The 21,676-nt window shown below is 50.1% G+C and overlaps 7 protein-coding genes across 7 annotated transcripts; 4 read left to right on the top strand and 3 right to left on the bottom strand.

The window, feature by feature from the left end:
• Positions 1-3,567: 3,567 nt before the first annotated feature.
• On the top strand, positions 3,568-5,986 carry JN550_005963 (uncharacterized protein; the record flags this gene model as incomplete). Its single annotated transcript, XM_049317648.1, has 2 exons — positions 3,568-4,373; positions 4,435-5,986. 2 exons carry the CDS (start codon positions 3,568-3,570, stop codon positions 5,984-5,986), a joined length of 2,358 nt encoding a protein of 785 aa, XP_049172206.1.
• Positions 5,987-6,612: 626 nt separating this feature from the next.
• Positions 6,613-7,555, bottom strand: JN550_005962 (uncharacterized protein; the record flags this gene model as incomplete). Its single annotated transcript, XM_049317647.1, has 4 exons — positions 6,613-7,024; positions 7,094-7,305; positions 7,368-7,419; positions 7,470-7,555. The coding sequence occupies 4 exons, from the start codon at positions 7,553-7,555 to the stop codon at positions 6,613-6,615; spliced, it is 762 nt and encodes a 253-aa protein (XP_049172205.1).
• A 2,458-nt stretch (positions 7,556-10,013) lies between these two features.
• Positions 10,014-12,073, top strand: JN550_005961 (uncharacterized protein; the record flags this gene model as incomplete). Its single annotated transcript, XM_049317646.1, has 7 exons — positions 10,014-10,322; positions 10,384-10,509; positions 10,571-10,655; positions 10,717-10,788; positions 10,853-11,422; positions 11,520-11,756; positions 11,892-12,073. 7 exons carry the CDS (start codon positions 10,014-10,016, stop codon positions 12,071-12,073), a joined length of 1,581 nt encoding a protein of 526 aa, XP_049172204.1.
• A 2,997-nt stretch (positions 12,074-15,070) lies between these two features.
• Positions 15,071-16,220, top strand: JN550_005960 (uncharacterized protein; the record flags this gene model as incomplete). Its single annotated transcript, XM_049317645.1, has 4 exons — positions 15,071-15,106; positions 15,186-15,270; positions 15,404-15,729; positions 15,783-16,220. The coding sequence occupies 4 exons, from the start codon at positions 15,071-15,073 to the stop codon at positions 16,218-16,220; spliced, it is 885 nt and encodes a 294-aa protein (XP_049172203.1).
• A 353-nt stretch (positions 16,221-16,573) lies between these two features.
• On the bottom strand, positions 16,574-17,380 carry JN550_005959 (uncharacterized protein; the record flags this gene model as incomplete). The annotated part of the gene is made up of 1 exon (XM_049317643.1): positions 16,574-17,380. The coding sequence occupies one exon, from the start codon at positions 17,378-17,380 to the stop codon at positions 16,574-16,576; it is 807 nt and encodes a 268-aa protein (XP_049172202.1).
• A 387-nt stretch (positions 17,381-17,767) lies between these two features.
• JN550_005958 (uncharacterized protein) lies at positions 17,768-19,948 on the bottom strand (the record flags this gene model as incomplete). Its single annotated transcript, XM_049317642.1, has 5 exons — positions 17,768-18,746; positions 18,797-19,250; positions 19,304-19,457; positions 19,513-19,728; positions 19,865-19,948. 5 exons carry the CDS (start codon positions 19,946-19,948, stop codon positions 17,768-17,770), a joined length of 1,887 nt encoding a protein of 628 aa, XP_049172201.1.
• Positions 19,949-20,878: 930 nt separating this feature from the next.
• JN550_005957 (uncharacterized protein) lies at positions 20,879-21,676 on the top strand (the record flags this gene model as incomplete). The annotated part of the gene is made up of 2 exons (XM_049317641.1): positions 20,879-21,575; positions 21,639-21,676. 2 exons carry the CDS (start codon positions 20,879-20,881, stop codon positions 21,674-21,676), a joined length of 735 nt encoding a protein of 244 aa, XP_049172200.1.

Below are 21,676 nucleotides of genomic sequence, written 5' to 3'. Positions count from 1 at the left end.
ACTGCAACACTGGAATGGTTTACTTCATGGAACTTGCATACCAGCAGTGTAATAATCCTATTGGGTCCCAATCAACTTTATTCATTTCCAAAGTCTGGGGTGATAAGTGGGGATATTGCCTTTACCCGGGCACTCATTACCGACCCAAGGGGCCAAGATCGACGGTCTCCTTTCGAATGTGCGGGGTGTCGCCTCGTCAGGAGAACACTCGGGTGGTTGATCTACCGACGGAACATTTTGAATCATGCGGGACAAGATATTCGTCATTGGGCAGATAGTCTAGAGTCTTTCGCCATGCAAAAGCCGAATACTCATCGACAAGGTCTCGATTGCCAGATCCGGTTTGCAAGAAGCAGCTAACTGGCTGGCGTTTCAATGACGTGCTAAGTAAACTTCAAAAGCACGCACCTCAGTCCAAGTACGTATCTAAGTAGCACCGCCCCTGCCATTTCAATTACTCACAGCGTGCCCAAGCCACAACAGCGACGGGCAAGGCCTCTGTGCAGCATGTTCACCAAGTGTTGCAGCCGGATATTTTCGAGCGCTGGTACTATTTAGCCTGGTTGTATCTCAGCCTATGCATATGTCTGTCTTGGGACGTACTTAGTCAGAATGAAGCCAAACAAGGCGAACGTACTCGTACTATCCAAGCATAGTACGATGTAACACGGGGGATCAGACGTAGTCGGCCGCGAGCTGCTGGATTGAATCCGGTAATGCTAAATATCTATATGCTAGATCAGCACCCGCCAATGTATGATCAAACCCATGAGTTCAGTCAACTCTTGACACACTAAAATCTGCCCTCAGACCGAACAGTCCTATTGTGGTCCCCGGCCTTCCACTTTTCAGAAGCCACATCTCCTTAATGGGTTTGTTGATTCGAATCACACTTTGTGATCAACTGTAAGCTTATGCCAAGTCAACCCGGCTCGCCTCCCCGACTTTTCTTATTCCTTACCAAGGCTCACCTCTTGTTTCACCGACTGCTCCATCAACCTTCATTGGCCAAACCAGGTTGTCAGCTCGTGTATTCCTTCAAGTCCTCCGCATTACGAACGTAGATCATAATCGATAGGAGCTCGGAAGCAACGCCGCACTGAGGCATTGCATACATCATACGGAATTGACAGAAATCCTAGCGTATATAAATCCACCTCGCTCCCCAGCAACTAAAGCAGTCTTGAGCTACATTCGAAAACGTCAAAGCTAGAATACCTATATCACCATACTTCACTCTCTACTCGTGTTAGGAACCAGTTCTGCATACAAGTATCTTCATCATGCTCAAGCTATTTTTGTTCTCTCTCGTGGCCACCATGGTCGCAGCTCAGGGCAGACCCTGCGGTTTCCGGATCGCACCTTGCGAGGCACCTGAGATTTGCGTCCCTAACGATCCTTCCTGCACCAACCTCGACCGTTGCGCCGGTACCTGCACTGCCCCATAGACATCTTCACATAGGGGCGCACCGTTTCAGAGAGGGCTCGAACTTGCCAAGTCAATGTAGCTCAGATGCGGCTAAGAAGACCAGCAGGACTGGGGTCGATATTGGATATCACGTACTGCGCTTCGATTGGATGTTTTGGACAGACAAGATAAGACAGGTTGCGATTGTCAAGAGGGAGTTCAAAAGATCTTGGGAAGATGGGGTATCGCAAGCTATCTATACGTCAACTTACTCGAATTAGTTCCCAACTATGCCAGTCTCAAGCCTCTTCACCCCGTGACCACAACCGTTACTGATATCAAGACTTGAGAAATATGTGGCAATGTTCTTGGTGAAATCGCAAACGATATCTTGAGAGAGAATAATGACCATCCCAGGGGGGTTGGAAATAAACGCCCATCGAGATTTATCGTGATTTATGCAATGCAACAACCTACAGATGGTTGGGTTTGGAGATAACGGATAACTCACATGTTAACTTCATGTTTAAACATGGATGTGAGTTGTGGAGCGCTACCAGCCAATGTTACGGCGAGCCCATAGTCTCATAACCATGCTGTCAATTGGTAATCTTCAGGGCACTAAACAGTCGAAGACGCAAAATATCCGACACTTACTCTTATGTTGTTAGCACCGCATCCGTGTCCTCTAATTTAAACATAATGTTGTACATATATGGTCAAAAATGGTTGAGACCCACGGACAGCATTCGTTCGTCACCCGCCTGGGGAAAAAGTCCCACAAAGACACAAAAAACATACAACACCGGGTATTCGCTGATGGTCACCCACCCAGCTACTAATCCAGCCCTTGCCAGTTTATCTTTAGGAGAGCAGACGGGATCCTGAGTTCTCTAGCAGGTATGGTCGTATGTGCTGGTCTTCTCAGCTACCTAGGTACTTCATCAAGTCTCGAGCTTCACATTGTCTTCCGGCCGCCTTGTGCCGTTGCTAGAGCCGATTCAACGAACGTCCTCTGTCAAATCATCTCTACCTCTTGGCCGTTACGACCCCCTGGTAAACTTCCATGGCAGCAGACTGACTCTATATGGCGGAGATGAGATTATGCAGAATTCCATGCGCCATGGTATTGTGATGTGTATGCCCCAAACAACCAGCTAAAATCGCCCAAAAAGAAAAGAGTATGGGGAGTCTGCAAAAACATCAAGTGATAATATCATATATTTCGTGCTATTGTTGCAAACAAAATATATCATAGCTTGATTGTTGATTTCACTTTGCATGGAATGCAATACAAGTTCCTCAAAAATTGTCATCCGACTTCCCTCCCTCCGTTCTTGGATCCGTCCTGCTTCGACTTTCCAACATATCAGTCGAAGTTGCCTCCTCTCTGAGAAAGCGACTTGAACACCCTAACCCATCAACACCCAGATCATCTCGAGTGGCAACATCGGTCCACAGAGCTCCTCAAATTGCGAACGGGTACGTGTGTCAATTGAACTTTTCTGACGGAAATTTTGGGCCCAGATAGCTGACAATTTCCTACCTCAGTTCCTGAGTAACGATCAATGCTCACTCCGAAGTCGGCAAACGGAAGCGCAACTCCTCTCTCAGCATTCCCTTGGAATCGAAGGAGCTCCCTTCGATAGCAGACTGGTTGTTGTTCACCTGCCATCGTCGGCCCTTCACTTTTGGTTCGCCTTGATTTAATACACCCGATATTCATGCCGCTTTCCAGGAGCTAGTTCCAGGTGATGTTCGATCGCCCAGCAAAATCATCATTCTTCGAGACCGGTTGGCCGATTTCTCGTTCTTCGCAAACCATTCTGAGACGGCAAAACTTTTTCATCTTCAGCCAACCCGCATCTCGGTTGTGTTTCTTGGTCAAGTCGGTCTTGTACTGGAAATAAAGACTTGCGCCAAAATATTCGCCTTTCAGCCACCTTTCGTTTTCATCCGCCAGCAAACGCCAACCGCCATTTTCCTCGCCCCAAAAAGCAGAGACGTGTCTTGCCGAAGTGTGATAATTCCAGGTATATAGCTAGTCACACCAGTAAGCCCAGCTGATCGCTTTGCGCCTGTGGGCTGTCCCTACTCCAAGCTTTCCTGAACTATCACTCCGCGAGACTTCCCGGGTTCGATTCACCCCACCACCCATCATGAAGTTTGATGATATGTATGGTGCTCTTCAGAGGGCTGATTACCAAGAAATTCTCAAATGCGGTCGCTTGGACGATACAGCTACGAGGCGAGAATTTCTGACCAGAAGAACGGTTGGAAAAGCACCGAGGGAGCCTGCATATACCTTTGACAGCCGAGATGAGTATTTCGCAACTCTGAGCGTCGAGGCACGCATTACACAAGAGTTGGAAGAACGTGACCAGAGAAAAGATTTTGAATGCACGGCAATGGTCCAGAGGTTGTCACGCCATAACCGACCCATCTTCATAGCTATGCTCTCGAAGGTGAAAAAGGAAACTGCTCAGGAGATTGGCAAGGGTGACAACGCGGAGATTTCTTGGAAACTTCCTGGCGACTCTACATTCAAAGCTGGGTGGAAGCTCAAATTTAACGAGACTATTCCAGGTTCGCGGCCCGATGAGCTGGTTGGCACCCTGGATGAAGGCGGCATTCTGGCCAAAGAAGGTCAGAAACAGAAGTGGGGACCATTGATCTTCAAAGTCAACATAATTCCTCGACATTCCCGATATGTATACATCTGGGATGCCCAACAACGATTACAGTCTCCTGGTCGGTTCGGTGTTATCATGGACTTTCTGATGGCCAAAGATTTGGAGAAGAACGTTCGTACTTTCAACATTTATCATGGCTTGGGGGACCAAAATTTGGTCAAGGACGAGGTGTTCCAACTGAATGAGAGTCAACTTAAGGCCATCGATCTTGCACGACATGCCCCAGCTGGGTTTGTCCTTGTTCAAGGTGGCCCAGGCACCGGCAAAACGCAGTATGTCAGAGTTCTCCCTTTCGTGCCAGATTTTATCGGCCAATCTAACTTGCGACTATAGCTTTGCCACTGAGGCAGTTCTTCCCTTCTTTCGTGACACCAAGAAGCACCATTTACTCCTTACTTCTGCCGGAAATCGTGGCGCCGATGCTATGGCCGAAGCGCTTTACCAGCGGACGAAGTGCCTGATTGGGAAAGGAATCTCGCCTGGAGCGATTGTACGGCTCCATAGCATCAAGACGGAAATCTCAATATTTCTGCGTCCGGCGAGGATGGCGCGATATGGGACCTCTGATGACCCCCAAATCTCTGATCAGGCCAGAGGCAAACACAAAGACGAGACTACAATGCTTATTGAGCACTTCGCAAGCACCAAGTTCGCAGAAGTTGATGACGACAGGGTGCAGCACCTTCATCTGGCTCTTGGAACCCGAATGCAACAAGCTCTTGGTCTGCAGAAGGATGGTACTTTCACCGCACCGACAAAGTATCCAGCCCTCGAGGTGCTGTACAAGAGGTACCTGCGGGGCGAGAAATGGACAGCGAAAGATCAGACACTACTCGAAGAAGAAAGTGAAATCCTCGCGCGCCACACAATCAGCAATGCTACTGCAATCTGTTCGACCGTGGCCGGTGCAATGGACATCAACGTTACCCGAGCTTACGGCAGTCTTGCAGAGCTCATAGTGGTTGATGAGGCTGCAAGGATACCGGAGTATGACTGGTGGCCACTTATCGCATTCTATACGAATGCTCGCGGCAAACTTATGATTGGAGACAAAAACCAGCTCCCGCCCTTCATTGGACAGACTCAGAGGGACAACCCATTCAAAGCACAAATCGGACTATCGCTTCAAGAGAGAATCCAAAAGTCATGCTCCGATCAGAATCTGGAATGGTCTGGATTCTTCAGAACCCAGTATCGAGCTGTCCCGCAGGTCGCACAAGTATACAACCAAGCATTCTATGGTGGCCGCATCAGCTCAGGTATTTCACTTGAGAGCCGTACCCTGGCCAAGCAGATTGTCGGACACAACAAGAAGTACTATGGTGGTGCGCATGACCGCTCTGTTTTGTTTGCGAACTTGCCTGAAGCAAGAAACCAGCAAGACCATAGTTCAAGATACTGTGATCTTTCGGCTGCCGTCATCCTGAACATCCTAGAAAGGCTGTTGAAAGATGGGTTTGGGACGACCAAGATGTGCTCCATGGCCATCCTTGTCCCATATCACGCTCAACGAAAGCGCCTGAAGGCGGCCATGGCCAAGATGGCTATCGAATTCCCAGCGACTGCTCACGTTGTTTTGGAGACAGGAGATACAGTTCAGGGAAGAGAGTTCGATGTTGTCTTGCTCGATCCTGTTGTAACATCATCACCCGGCTTTCTCAACAAAAACCGACTCAACGTTTTGGTCTCTCGTGCTAGAGATGGCTTGTACGTCGTAGGAAACTCGGATCAATGGGACAGAATGCTCTATGAGGATTCGCAGCCCCTCAAGGCCATTAGAAGACAACTTCTCGAGTTCGGCGTGACATGGACTGGAGATCAAACCTCCAGATTCTACGATCCGGAGACGTTTCGCTGTCACCGAGACGCATACGATTCAGATTGAGACCATATGACTAGAGGCTCCGGATCATGACCGACCAGCAAATTATTATACGAATGAGAATAATCTTCGCAACTCTTATGTCCTGAGCATGAGATGGGCGAGTCAGACCGCATGATGCAACTTCTTGTCCCAAATAGCGAGGGAATGTGTTGCCAAGATCGACTCAAAGTTAGACTCGCTTGCATGAGAACAATTTCGAAATTAAGGAAACTTGTTGAGAGAGATATAAACACAAAGTCTCCAGATATTTTGGTCATTGGCAATATTGTATCCAAGAAACCTTTCAGGTATAATGTCCAACACATAGGCCTCGATATTTGGAAGCAGGATGAAGAGGACTGTAGCCACGGACAAAAGTATTTTGCCTATTTTCATAATCAAAGAGTGTGTTGCTATCCATTATGGAAGTATTTACTTTGGAGACCGCCTCATTCCAATACCCTCTGTCTACTGCTTTGCTTCGTGTAAGTGAGCCTATGACCCAGCCCGGCTTCTTCTTCGAGAGTTTCAGACCACCTCGTCACCGGGAGGACGCAACTAAATGTTCAAGAGTTCGAAATGTCATGTGGAAATATGTCAATGAGGATACCCCTTCGCGCAATGCTTTTTCTCAGTGGCCGATCAGACTAGTTGCGTAACTTAATAAGCATGGGAATTCCTTCTTTGGGTTTCGCAGTGGTGTACATGGTTTGGTAAGCCCGCCGGCCATACCCCTCAATACTATTGCGAGGGCTGTCGTCACCCTTGTAGTCAGGTTGAAAGTCGAAGCGTCTCGCTAATAGCACGAGCAAGACCTTCGACTCGAGTAAGGCCAGGTCTTGGCCCAGGCAAGTACGAGGCCCCATCTCGAAGGGGCGGTAGGCGTATTTGGGTAAGTCGGGCCATTCGCTGCGACCATCGGACATGAAGCGCTCGGGATGGAACTCGCCTGGCCGAGGATACAGATCCGGGTCACGGTGGAGTGCTGGACCGGCCAGGTAAACCATGCAACCCTCAGTTGGGTAGCTCGTTCTCGCATCTCCGGTATTAATATTAAACCTACAGCACACATTACGTTAGGATCCCCAATGTTATGTAGCAAGCGCCAGTTGTATGGGTAATGCTTACCCCTTTTGCCCCATCCGAGTGGAACCGATTGGCGTATACATGCGCATTGTCTCTTTCATCACCGCAAGTGTGTACGGAAGCTCGTTTAAGAGAGAGGGTTTTGAGAGGATACTATCCCAAAGATGCGAGCTGTCTGATCCTAGTACGTCGTCGTGCTCTTTTCGCAGTTGTTGCAGCGCAACGGGATTTTGTGACAGTTCGTAAAGGGCATGCTACAAGATCACAGTTAGTTGACCGAACTTGATATGGAAGCTTTTTTTAACGATATACATACGCTTATCACGGATGCGGTCGTGTCAACACCGGCAAATATGATGCTCTTGATACTGTGATCTGATTAGCTCATGGTTATCTCTCTTTGTTTATCAGGTTTTACTTTTCCGTCACCATGCTGAGTGTGCCAGGCAGGAGGGTGTTTTCGGTCTTGAGTCGGTTTCTTAATACAGCGTCCACTATTGGCATGGCCCTATTCTTCGAATCCCATGTGTCATGCCCAGATTCTTGCTGTATATTTTGCATACGACGCCAGCGATACACGATTCTATCTTCTATCATGTTCGATGTCTTCACAGCCAGACGTCTGATTGTTTGGGACCGGAATAGCTTTTCTTTCAATGATGGTATGACTGTTGTGTCCCCTCGGATGATGCGGCTAAGTTTAGTAAGGTCGGTTATTAAATTAGTCGACGACCCCTGGGCTGTGAATGAATGGCCAGTTGCAACGTGTCCAATGATGTCGGCGTTTGCCGCAGCAACCATCTCCTCTAAAGATGGTATCGAGCCCAAAGCCATGGCAATACTGTCTAACCGACTGACCAATGTCCGGCCCTCTGCAAGTATGGCGCCTAAAAAGGGTTGCAGGTTGGAGGAAGAAAAGCTTGGGTTGAATTCTGACCGGAGTGACTTCCATGCTTGCCCGTTCAAGATTACGAGTGAATCTTTCCCCACCACTGAGGTGTATGGCAAGTACGCTGGGGAATGCTTACCCAACGTGGTAGATGCTTGTTGAATAGCATTGGGTGATAAGACGACCATGAAAGGCTCCACTTGAACCGGGTATAGACTAATGACACTGAGTTAGCTAGCCATCTCGATCAGTGTCCGATATTTTGTGTGGTTTGAAGAGTTTATCAGCATATGATAGTAGATGGTGGTAACTAACTCCAAATAGAACACCCCCTGCTTGCGCATGCCATAGAAATCAGCGAGAATTGAAACAACGACTTGAATATGCACGTCGCGAGGTAAGCCAGATTTGACTCGGGCGAGTGCTGGAAGATGTCCAAGCAAAAGATTATGAGGTATGCTTGGTGACTAGTAGCATATCAGCAGTATCCTTCAGTTCGTAAGGTCGTATGTCCATAACGTACTAGTTGTCTATAAACCAATCTTCTTCGCACGAACCATATGGATGAAGCAACACACCAAAGGAGCAGTTCAGCTTGAAGGATGCGAAAGTGCACCACCCGTTGTATCCATTGGCCAACCAAGAGTGATAACACGATCCGACTCAGTACTGGTTGTACTGGTTGTTGGAATGCCCAGTGAGATAAACGGTAAAGAACGAAGGAGTGGAGAAAGCCCTCGGCATTTGGTACCCACGAAGACAACATCACCGCGACTGATAGTTTATGGCGTAATCTTCCCTCTACCTATCCCATGTCTTAGAAGAAGAAGAAGGAGGAGAAGAAGAAGGAAACGAAGCAGCATGCCTCTGACCAAGGGCAACATTGATCAGGGTCATACCCTATTGTGTACAATGACATGTTAGGTCCACATTGCTAGTCACTCCTGCAAGCAAAGCCAAGCAGATGGAATTTTGTCATTGTCAATGAGGACCCACATACACATCGCCCGAATTGCATACTTTCTTGAGACTTGATAGCAGGCCTTGCTTGACGTGGCACAAGTGGGTAAATCGCATAGAATGAGCCGCTTTTTAGACCCGGAAAACTCAAATATCTATAATCCCCACAAGCTCAACGAAGTTTAGTCTGAACTTGGCTAAAACTCTAAAGTCGACTTCATTCAGACTTGGACCCGTGGGGTGCAACTTGCGAATATCTTCGGGTTCTAAACCGGCAGTCGGCGCTTGACAGGATGCGTGTTATAGACCTAGCAAAGTGGCGCTTGTACCAATGAACCGTTCTCTGACGTTCCAATACTCAAAGAGGTAGGGCATGTTGTCTCTCAGCCGAGCGTCATACATTTTTCGTGACCATTATGCAGTTGTCAATGTTATTCAAAGTCCATCAAGCATACGGAAAAGAGACCCGTCGCCTTAATTCCTACTCAAGGCTGATAATCACCCAAAATTTTTTAAGTAAATATAAAGTTCAAGCCACCACCAGTTTCGGAGCATCATTTTGGCTATTATGATAACAGTCACGATGACCATGAGCGATAAGACCGCGTCAATCTAACCAGGCCGCGGAGTCCGTACCGGATGCAGTGCTCTCCAAGTTCCGATCAGACAAGTATAATTACCAATTACCTCCAAGCGGGCGGGCGGGTCTTGTCTGGATCCACCCAGCCTGATCTAGCTGGTCTGGACTAGAGGACCCAAGGCCAAGGATGACGCGCTTCAATCAGGATTGATAGAGCCATACAGAGAAAGCCCAGTCACGGCCGAGACATTAGATACCCCAGAGCCCCATCATTATCACTTGAAGTAGTATTACGGCCCGTCAAGCCTCGTCCCGTTGTCTCCACATCTGTTGCGGTAGCTGAACTCTACTCGCAGCCAGTACTTGCATTGGGTCACCAGATGTCTGTTATCATAGATATCGTAATCACAGGTATAAAGGCCGTCAAGGTTCTGAGTTTACAGTCATCGCCTTGCGTTGTGGCATTCAACGTCCTCCATTTAAAAGACTGGCTACTAAAACTTGCAGAAACCCTCCAGTACAGCAAGCAAATCATGGATACGTATACAAAAAACGGCTCACTGAGCCTTCCAGCCAGCAGTGCAATCATTGATTCTAATACCCGAACTCTTTCTGTACTTCACACCATTATCTATCAGTCTGCGACTCATCTCATCTGGATTATATCAGCTTTGGCTGTTGTGTCGGGTTGGATCGCGATTATTGATTACAAGGCTTCGCTACGAGATCGGAAGAAAAAGCTCAACCTGCCAGTTCTCAATCTTCAGGCTGGAGACTTTGGTCGCGCTTCGCGTGAGTGGCAGTACGATTATGAGAAGTACATGAAAGAAGGTTATAGAGAGGTAGAATGGACTCCGTAGCCTGCGGAAGCCCCTTAAGTCTGACATGCTTGTGTTGCGGCAGTATCGACACGGTGCTTACCAGCTCTGGAGCCCCGACGGTTACGTGACAGTCGTTTCCCCCGACTTTCTCAATGAACTCAAAAACATGCCGGATAACATGTGTGACTTTTATTCCGGCGCGGCCAACGTGAGTTAGCCCAAGTGGACGGCTTGTTCCCCAGGGCGAGTTCCAACTGACATCAACATAGGCGGTCCAAGGCAAACACAAGTTCTTTGATCTATCAGGAAAAGCCCCCATCTTCGCTCTCAAGTCAATGATGACGCCCAAGCTCGGTAAGTCGCAGCTACCTTCACCATGCTAAACTCATCTGTTCCTAAACATCTTTATTGGTAGACGAACTTTTGCCTGGAATGTTGGAGGAGGTAGAGTACGCCACTAAACTGCTGCTTCCGGCCGAAACTGATGGTGAGTTGGCTGAACAAGTGCTATCTTCGGCAAGACACAGTCATGGCTGACATCCACCAACCAGTGTGGCACGACGTGAAAATAAGCGACGAGTATGCTCGAATAGTCGGGTACATGACCGGGAGATTGTTCTTCGGAACCGAGCTGAATCGTCAAGAAGATTGGTTGCAAGGGATTATCGCCTTTCCGGACAACGTCTTCCGCGCCGCGCGTAAGTTGCGACGTACACCAGCGCCACTCAGGCGCCTTCGTCTACCCTTCTTGAGAGAGATACAGAAAACAGTATTTCTCCTCTACAAGGCAAGGTCAGTTTTGGTACCTCTTTTGCAGGACAGGACCTCTGGAAATGAGAAAGAGCGCTCAGATGAGCCGCATTTGGACTTCTTACAGTTCGTTCTGGAAGCATCGCATCGCGAATCTAAGCTACCTACGCTTGCACGCCAGTCGGAACAGAACATGATTATCATGCTAGCGGGCATTCACACCACCACCATTGCAGGCATTCATATGCTGTATGATCTTGCAGCTATGCCACACTTCATTCAGCCGCTGCGTGACGAGATCAATGGTCTGTGGGACGAGTGCGCTGGGCACCTCACCAAGGCTTCCATGCGTAAAATGGTAAAACTTGACAGTTTTATGAAAGAGTCGCAGCGAGTAAATCCTCCATCGTATTGTATATCTTCCCCTGTATTTGTTGTTTGTATGAAGTGTTTCTAACGTCTTCACAGCCACATTTGACCGGGTGATTACAGCTCCCGAAGGCATCGTCTTGTCGAACGGGCTCCATCTGCCAAAGGGAACTGTGTTAACGGTTCCATCCTCCCAAGTTTCGATGGATCCCAACGTATGGGCCAACCCCGAGGAATACGACGCTTTGCGGTTCGCCAAATTGCGTGAGGTACCGGGTGCTGCCAACAATTACCAGTATCCTACGTCCACCGAAGAGTCCCTCCACTTTGGCGCTGGTAAGTAAATTGTATTTCCATAACAGTCGACGCGATACATGCTGATGTTTGCGCTCGTCGCCACTCAGGCCGGCATGCTTGTCCTGGTGTAAGCAGCCCCTTCCACTTGATTTTCGTAACCATGCCTAATATTAGGACAGCGATGGGTGTCCACTATTGAAAACAAAGCGATCCTGAGTTATATGATCCGACACTTTGACTTCAGGTTGATTGACCCAAAGCAGGGCCGACCGAAGAACTTGACATTTGGGCCCAACGTGTCTCCTGATGACAGTGCGAAAATTGCGATACGCAGAATTCGTCCACATATGATGTAGAGGAGCAGCATTTGCAGAAATTGAGAGGCGCATAATGGCAAGCCATACAATTGTAGATCGGAGGCTATTCCAGAGCTTGAAGAAATGGAACTGAAGTGGAGGGGTTTGGAGTTGCTATGCCAGGGAACTTTGTTTTTGTCATTTTTTTTTTCTTGGGGGGGGGGTTGTGTTGTGTTGTGTTGTGTTGTGTTGGGTTGGGTTTGGACATGAGAAATCCTTGGATATAGAACTTCAACTCATAACCAGTCACTCGTTTGTCTGTATGGTCTCAATTACGGGCGACGATGCTTGTCACTATGTCAGGCTTGTCCCATCGTCACACTTCTTCGACAGAGATACTTGGCCAAGCCAAAGATTTGCCGCTGTGCAGATCCTCAGTCCAGCTGCTTTTCTATGACCAGGTATTTCCAGTTCGATGAGCCTGCTTCGAAACGAAGTCACCCGCATCGTCGCTTGAAGCCAGGTTCGTAGCCAGGCTTCAGTGTCTCCTTATTTTCGGCCGTACCGTCGTTTTAAATGTACTGGTAAGTAGCAACCAGGATCTGCGTCCGCATCGGGCGCCAGAGTCATTCATAAGAAAGGAGTAGAACCTTCTCTCGTGTTTCCAGGCCAAGAGCATACGGTACAGACGCGTTGAAAAGAGAATATAGCTTATGGAAATCTTCCAAGCGCCGGAGCACTTTGGTTTCCCTTGGCCACGATAACTTGGCCCCAGACGGCTGTCTGGGCACACATGTGCGACTTACCCGTTTCGTCCACGAATGTGCGCTTTTGATCAATTGTCCAACGTTCCCATTGCTGTCCATCTCCTTCACCAGACCTGGCACGACTTGGGTCGTGGAGGCGCCACTGCCTAGCACCACGATGTTTCTGCCTTTGAGTTTGCCGTCTGGTTTCACCAGACCCTGTGGAATATTTTGCTCTCAAATTGATCAAAGCCGGCGATCTGACGAATCAACGGTTGGTCCAGTGTTCCGACGGCGCTCCCGACGGCGCCCAGGACGACCGGCTCCACGTGGATAAAGATCTCGCTTGTCAGCTCGTTCTGAAATGTGCACGTACACAGCGAGGCGGACTCGTTCCACGCCATATAGTTACTCGTCCGGGTTGATATCACCTTCTGACTGAACCACGTACCATTGGTTCAGTCACAAGGCTTTCACCGAGAATGTGACCAAGCAGACTAAGGTGATGGATGTGCTTGTCTGGACGGCGTTCTTTAAGGAGCATAAATATCAGGATTTCTACTGGCCGGTAAGTCATCATGAACATCAAACAATTCAATTCGTTTATTAATCGGACTGACAGCCGCAAAAGGAAGACCACGAGCTCGCAGCTAGCCTCTTCGAGGAACTCTCCAAGTTGCTCTCCTCTGGGGCCATCAGGCCGAATACACCGAAGTTGTTCGAGGGACTGGACTCTGTGCCGAAGGGATTTCAAGAATACCGTGACGGGGTCCTTTCTAACTACAAGATCGTGTATAAGATCTAGGTACGTTACGTGGGGCCGTCTGGTGGCACAATAGGAGATACAATAAGCTGATAGGCTTATCTTATCTACCCGTGTGTAAAGTGCACAGCTTTTTGGCACAAGTTTGGAAAGCTTAGAATCTATCCTTCTACACACCACTATTCAAACCTCTAGCATTCGCGCACTAAGTTCTACCTTTTTTTTTTTTTTTTTTTTACTAACCGTTATGAATATTTATGATCAGTGTGGAAGCCTGTAGCACACTTTTATTATGTTTCGCGTCAAACTGTGTGATACACCAAGTTAGTCCTTAGTTTCAATCGCGTCTGGTCATGGTGAGCACCACCCAGTCTGATATCGGCCACAAAAATGATTGCTCTACGGTAGGCTCAAAGCCCCGCTTAGCCAGCCACTTACATGACCCTGCATTTCTACAGCAAATGTAGTATTCGTTTACAGGTTACAGTGCATCGAGAAAAACCAATATCTGACGGTAGGGGCAAACTGATTGGACGTGTTTTATAATTTACGTCCAATCATAGATGAGCCACACAAGCTAGCGGTGCCTTTGCATATAGCACTCGCTACATCCCACCTTGAAGCGGCTTGGCACCAGGACGTGTTTTCTGGGTTGGTGGCTGAGGACTTTCTGAAGTCTCTCGATTGATCTATTGATACATTCCTTCATTACAGCAACAGGGAATCTGGAAATTTGGGTAAGAGCATCATGGCATACACCGAGAAGCATACATTGCCCGAAAGGTCGGAGGACTGCCAGGAGGCTGTTTCGTCTGACACGACTCCCTCTCTCAATACTGAAGAGACTCGCGGCGATGGGGTGCTTGAGGTTCGCACGCTACCTACTCCCAAACTACCTACGCGAAACTGACCTTAGCATTAGAGATATATTTCATTTGTTTCGGCAATCAACTTTGGCTTTGTGCTTGAATGCTCATGGGAAGCGTCTGCTGTCATGTTCCAATTGTCTCTTGCAAATGGCGGTCCCGCTTCTATGGTGTATGGGTGCTTCCTCGCTGGTATCGGCACGACTGCCGTTGCTATGTCTCTGGCTGAGATGGCCTCAATGTAGGAGCTTCTACCTTACTGAGAATTTTTGGCCTGCCTGGCTGACGGAACAAGGGATCCCACTGTCGGTGCTCAATACAGATGGTCGGCAAGATTCGCACCCCGTTGGAACAAATTCTGGGGGTTAATGCAAGGTAAATTCACCCGTAAGAGTAGATGATGAGAGGCTGACAAGAAGTAGGATGGATCACCACATTTGCTTGGATTTGTTCTTGTACCTCCAATCCAGCACTGGTCTCAAACATCATCATAGGCCTGGCAATATTCAACAGCCCAGACTATGTACCGCAAAGATGGCACATCACTTTATTGATGTGGGCGATCACTTTGTTGCCACTGGTCGGCAACTTTTGGTTTAGAAAAATCCTCAAGTTAATAGAAAGCATCGGCGCCTTCCTTCACATCGCGTTCTTCGTGGCGTCTATCGTTACGTTGCTAGCTATGGCGCAACGTAGCTCGGCCCGATACGTCTTTCAGGTACGCCCGAATGCCAGCACCTTGACTATTGCCGCCATACATGATTCCTCTCAATCGACTGAGTATTGACTTTCGACAGACCTTGACGCATGATGTTAGTGGGTGGACGAATCCCGCTGTCGCTTGGGGTATTGGCTTGTTGACGGTCACATACCCTCTTACAGGTTCGTGAACTGTAAGTGCCTTAGACTGTTGTGAAGAAGCTTCTGACATGCACGATACAGGATTTGATGGGGTCCTCCACATGAGCAAGTCCATTACGCTTGATTCTGGTGACGCGACTGCTAATTCCACTAGGTGACGAGGTAGTGCAAGCACGCACTCGCGTTCCGCGAAGCATGATACTTTCTGTCGTGCTGAACTCAATCATGCAGACCACTTACATGATTTGCCTCTTGTTCACAATCGGCAATGTTGACCAAGTCGCAAGCACACCGACAGGCCTGCCAATCATTGAAGTTTATTACCAAGCAACTGGATCGAAGGCCGCCACCAATCTCTTCGTCGCGGTTATGGGTCTGGTGATATTCACCAGTTTTTTTAATGTTTTCGCCTCAGTATCGCGCCTCATTTGGGCTTTCTCCCGCGACAAGGGCCTGCCATTTTCAAACTTCTTTGGATCTGTGAGTCCGACCCATGAAAGGGACTGCGCGTCGATACTGATCATTCTGAATAGGTCAACCCATACTTGAAGATACCACTTAATGCACTGCTGCTCATCGGCACCTGTGTAGCATTACTCGCCTTGATCAATATTGGAAGCTCGACCGCTTTCAACGCTTTCCTCTCTCTTCCAGCTCTGGCACTCTATATCTCCTACTTTCTGCCCATTTTCTTCGTGTTCTGGCGGCGCGTTACGCGACCGAAATCTATCGCATGGGGCCCGTTCAGTTTGAAAAGCATGGGGATTCCTGTCAACCTGTTCGCGCTCTGCTATATCACCTTCATCATTGCCTGGATGCCCCTTCCTACGGTCCTGCCTGTCGATGGCAATACCATGAACTACGCAGGGCCTTTAGTTGGCGCTGTTATCGTCGGAGCCTTGGTGGATTGGGTTGTCTCGGGAAGAAAGAGATTCCAGATACGCACGGCCGTCTCAGGGCCTAGAATCTGAGCAGAGACCACAGAGATCAACGGCAGAGAACTAGGCAGAATGCCAGCCTTTAGGAAGCACATTCATAATTCGCACTATGTCTCGTCTTGGTGCACGGGAAAAATTAACCTACAGTATCTCTAGAAGGCTGTTGGGTTGAAGTCATGTTCTTAACTTCGTGTCAAAATGGTCGCTCATTCGATCGCATATAATGAGGAGAATCTTTGTTTCAAACAGTGTATGCCACAATTACCATAGGAAATGTGGCGCGTGCCACCTTTCTTAGTGGTATTCTATTAGGATATACGGATATCGTTCGAGAAGCATGCCTAGTCACTAACACCCCGAACCAAAGGCGCCCATGCTACTGCCCGCTAGATACTCTCACCTGGCGTGTCCTCCTGCACTTCAGGATTCCACCTCATATTGGCCATGACAATCTCCCTCGGGCCATCCTCCCCTACGAACCGTGCGAAACTAACCCTCCTCTCCTCACCGATTTGCTCGAACCCGAACTTCTCGTACACCGGCCGGCCTTGCACCCCCGCCTCGAGGTAGGCACACGCGCCCGTCTCCTGTGCCCGATCCATGCCCCAGCGCACCAACAGACCCGCGGCGCCCCGCCGTCTCTGGCTGGAGCGTGTGACGAGGTGCATCAGGACCCAGCATGGCGCGCGGCCCGGGATCCAGGACGGACGGAACGCGTCCCTGGATGCGAGGATGTGGTTGTGCAGGGCGATGTTGAAATTGCGCGGTGGGTAGACATCCTCCTGCATGTCTGACTCTACATCTGCTTCCGAACTACCCTCCCCTGGCTGTTCTCGGCCGTTGACGGCGGCAAGGTACTTCTTCAGCGGTGTCGCGGGCGCCATTTCCCAATGCGCCTGCTCGGCGTAGTCGTAGCCCTGCGGGTAGAAATGCCAGCGAGCCACGGCGACGATCTGGCCGCCGTCCTCTGGATCGACGACTTTGAGGAACCGGGTCGTTGGATCCTCTACGAAACGCCACTTTTGCAGCGCGAAGTTGTGTCGGGCCCTCGCTTGCGCTTCGGCGCGTGTGCGGACGGGCCAGACCAAGGGGTTAAGAGGTGCGACGAGATCATCGCCTGGAGCATGTGTAGATGCATGCGAAATGAGAGTGTCAAAGTCTGATAATTCCAGGGGCTGAAGTTGGAGTGGCATCTTGGCTGTGGCGGTTGGACTGTAGATTCACGAAGCGAAAGGTATGACTAATGGTACACATTGGATGCCTAGAGATGCGTCTATATTCAAAATGCATACAAATCGAGTCCTTGCACGGCGCCGTTCAATTATTGAATGTGTGACTCTTTCGACGACGATATCGGCAAGGAATAGATTTTGGTAACCAACTGTGATGACAGGGATTGCTGGGGTCGACGACCCATTCTTAGCGGCTAACGCCGTAGTCTACCACAGCAATGACTGGAGCGCGGCCGATCTTGATAAGTCGGCACAATTCTCATGTGACAATGTGTTGAGGTATGTATAGATTCACATATTGATAGGTTCGTTGCCTGAGATGCTGCATTCGCACGCTAGCGAGATATCTCAAGCTTCGACCATGACCTTGACGTCGCCCACCGTTGCGCGAGCCATCTTTTTCAGCACACTCCTCTCATCTGCCTCTCTGTACCGTTCCCAGCCATCGAGACCTTCCTTAGCCTGGATGCTCAACGTCTCGTAGCCTTGCTTGATCACCTCCGCGACCTCCGAACTGGTAAGGTTCTTCTTGGAACCACCTGACTCCAGCATTGACTTGTAATGCGTGCTCACACTCACCAGCGTCCCGATGGAATTGGATGGCCTGTTGGCCAGCCCGTAGGTGTCCTGGAATTTGACTAAAACATCACCGCTTTCCACGGTCTTGTAAAACAGATCGTCATAGGCTGCCGGCGTGGGGAGGAAGGCTTCGCCCGAGGAGAGTGACAAAGCCAGGAGATTAACTACTAGATCCAAGAGTGTCTCGATGTGGGATAGATCCTTCAAATCCGACGCGTAGCTAGTCAGGAAGCGAATCAAGGCTAGGAGGGACCGGAAGAGCTCCGACCAGTGGTACTGTAGCCGCGTTCGTGACCGAGATAGATACGAAATAATGCGTAGCATGATGCCGGTGCACAGGTTGTATAGGCTGACATCCAGCCGCCGCCGTAAGTTGTGGTTGATTCCGTCAACCATGGTATCAAGTATACTGGTAGCAATTATCCGTTCGCCACGGACCATGGGCAGGTACGGTTGTCTCTGCCGACATAGACGCACAGCAACTTTGCTCTCCTCGCTGCATATACGCTTACAGAGCACTTGGTCCTCGATGAGCAGCCTGAAAATCATGAGGCTAAGGTGTGCATAATTCGTTGCGCGATTGGAGAGGAAGGCATGCTGAAGAAGATAAGATGTGAGAGATATCAGACTTGATATAGGCTGTTCCTCGCCTTTATCGGCGGGTAAAGAGACCAGGTTGAAGCAGAAAAGCTTGTTGGCATGAGTAAAATCGTACGAGCCCAAAAGCACAGCTGCATCTTCACCAGGACTGTCGTCCGTCAGTGGGGGACAGGGAACCATTAGCATGGTGGAACGTACAGTTTTGCAAACAGTTGCTTCGCTACTTCGGCGTCGTATACCGGCTTCTTTTGACTCGCCTTGGCACCAGGGGCAAAAGCTCCTAATTTCAGCATACCCAGAGTGTTGGCCAAAGTCCAGCCTTCGGGTAGATCCTCTTGTATATTAATGTACTGGTTTCTCAGATGTCGACAAGTCATGCCGACACACTTGATGACCTTTTGGATGGCGGCCTCATTGACGAAGTCATTGAGGCGAAGCTGGTAAGGGTTCTGGAACTCGAACTTGTTGTAGTTCGCTAGTAGACCTAATAATGTGAAGGGTTCGAGAACTCGGGAGGGAGTGTCCGAATCTTGGATAAACTTCATGATCGCTGGGAACAGGTCCCTGTGGATGAAGTAGGTCAGGAGGCTCGTCTGATAGGCGCCTGAAGTTATGGCCAAGACCACTTCAACCGCTCTCTGGCGCAGGTCCACTATAACTTGTTGTCAGAAGAAACGACATGGATGCTGATCTAAGACCACTCACAACTATCTCCATTTCGGATGATGGCGTCCAACGCTGCGACGAACTCTGTGAATATGTGATCTACTTGGTCGAGCCCTGCAAGGACGGCAATTATATCCGAGCTGGGGTTCGTGTATTTCTTGGGCAAGACAGCGGAGAAGAATGTGGTCAGGGTCTAGGCGTCTGTTAGATTGTTCTGGCGGCCGGGACTCTGTAGCGACGACACGCACCTCCAACGCGTGTAAGCTCGCATTTCCTGTTCCTTTCTTGAGACAATCCACTGCCCGCGAGAACAGTTGCCTCGTCTGCGAGTGAAGGGCGAGTAGCTCGTCGGGGCTTAGCTCTCCTAATATGCGCTGCAAAGTTGGTCGATCGGGATTCAAGAGAAAGAATTCTCGCCAGAAGCCCTCGGGCTTGTCGTCGTCGTTTTCGGGATCGAGCTCGTCCTAGAGCACAGGACAACCGTCAGCGACGTCGCAATCGCTGCAGGTCCGCACACAGGAAAGGACATACCTTTGATGTGCAATGTCAGCCATAACTAATCCGATATCTCCGCATGATGGGTGCTCAGAGCTCGCGAACCTTGAATAGGGCCTGGTACAGCTGGACAATCTTCTGCTGGAAGACCTCAGGGCGCGCCTGCTGCGTCAAAGGAGAAGCCTCCATGTCGGGCAGTCTGCGGATGGCGATGCATGGAGGGGAGGGACAGGAGGAACAAGGCTCGGCTCGACGCAGGGCGAAACTCAGTTCATTCCAGTCTGCTGGTCGTCTGCTTGTGGCGAGGAAGAGCAGGAGGCCGGCACATTCGTTGCGCAAGACACGATCACACGAGAGCAGAATAGTTCTCCGTCCAACACCCTAGCTCCAGGTCACCAATCTGTCCTCAGCACGCGCGCAGTCACGGTTACGAGTTACGAACGCTCAACTGCTCCCAAAGGCCGAGTTAGGGGCCCCGCCACTGCACTGATCGACCACTGGCCCGACTGCTACGGTAGACCCTACAGTAGCTGTCAGAGGATGCCCAGGATGCCCAGGATGCCCAGCAAAGCCCCAGGCCTCGCAAGCTTCCCCCGTTGCAAGGTGGGGCAGGGGGTTCCGCAGGCTGACACGCCGGGGTCCCATCACCTTGACGGGCTTCCAGTTGACTGCCCTAGTTACTGCTGACGGGATGGATTCACGGATCCTTGGCTGGATTAATGATGGGCCGACGAGCCGACAACGGGGCCTGGCAGCCTGCGTTATCCCCAAAATGGCAGCCCGGACCAGGATTTTTAGCTGACAATCCCGGACATGTGATTCGCTGGCCCAGAAAACCGGGGTCTCGCTGCTACCGACGTATGTCATCGGACGGCTGTTGGTTGCGGGCTGCTTTCAAAGCAGACATATCGAATGATCAGTCCAACAAAGCCACCGAGATACCACACTTGCCGTCGTGTCTCTCTCGCGGCCTCTTCACCCTACATCATTGTTTGTTCTCATTCTAGACCGACGCCCAAGCTCGCCGCACGACAAGCCTCACGGGAGCTCACGCCTCAGATGATCTTATAGCCGCTGCCGAGGTCACATTTGCAGTTTTGCCTCCAGAACCCGTTCACCATGAATGCGCCCCGGATAGCACTGGAGCGGACTGTGCCGTCGCTGCTCTTCAGCCGCTCTGCGCTGGCATCCTCGCGCGCCGCCACACCGTGCCAGCATCTGCTGCGGCAATTCTCGCAGTCAAAGTACTGGAGTGCCGCGTCGGAAAAGCTCTCGACCGGCCAAGCATACCAACCATACCCGCTCACCCGCCCTCCGCCACAGCCGCGCAGTGATGATATCCCCGAGACCTCGATCGCCAGCCCGCTACCCAAGGTCCACGAGACTAGACCTCCCCAGCAGCCTACCACGGCAGCAAGCACAACGCCACCGACGACGGGCCACCCGGAGGCTGCGGCCGCCTCCATCCCGGAAGCCGAGGCGCAAAAGTCAAAGCCGGCACCAGAGAGAAAGCGCAAGCTGAGGCCTCGCAAGGCGGCCATGAAGTTGACGCCAGCCGCCGTGGAGCAGCTACGTGAGATGCTGGAGGGGCCCGAGCCCAAGATGATCAAGGTCGGCGTGCGGAATAGGGGATGCAGCGGGCTTGCCTACCATCTCGACTATGTAGACAAGGCAGGGCCCTTTGATGAGGCAGTGGAGCAGGATGGCGTCAAAGTGCTGATCGACAGCAAGGCCCTCTTCAGCATCATTGGCAGCGAGATGGACTGGGTCGAAGACAAGTTGAGCCAGAGGTTCACGTTCAAGAACCCAAACATCAGTGAGTCTACCTCTCGCACAGTTCTTTGAGTACGTACGTCCATGCCACTAACACATATTACAGAGGAGGAATGCGGTTGTGGAGAGTCATTCATGGTGTAA

The sequence above is a fragment of the Neoarthrinium moseri genome (genome assembly GCF_022829205.1).
Source record: "Neoarthrinium moseri strain CBS 164.80 chromosome Unknown scaffold19_Wmoseri_CBS_16480, whole genome shotgun sequence".
Lineage (NCBI taxonomy): Eukaryota > Fungi > Ascomycota > Sordariomycetes > Amphisphaeriales > Apiosporaceae > Neoarthrinium > Neoarthrinium moseri.
The sequence above is the reverse complement of the archived record's forward strand: the minus strand, read 5'-3'. Positions and strand labels throughout refer to the sequence as shown.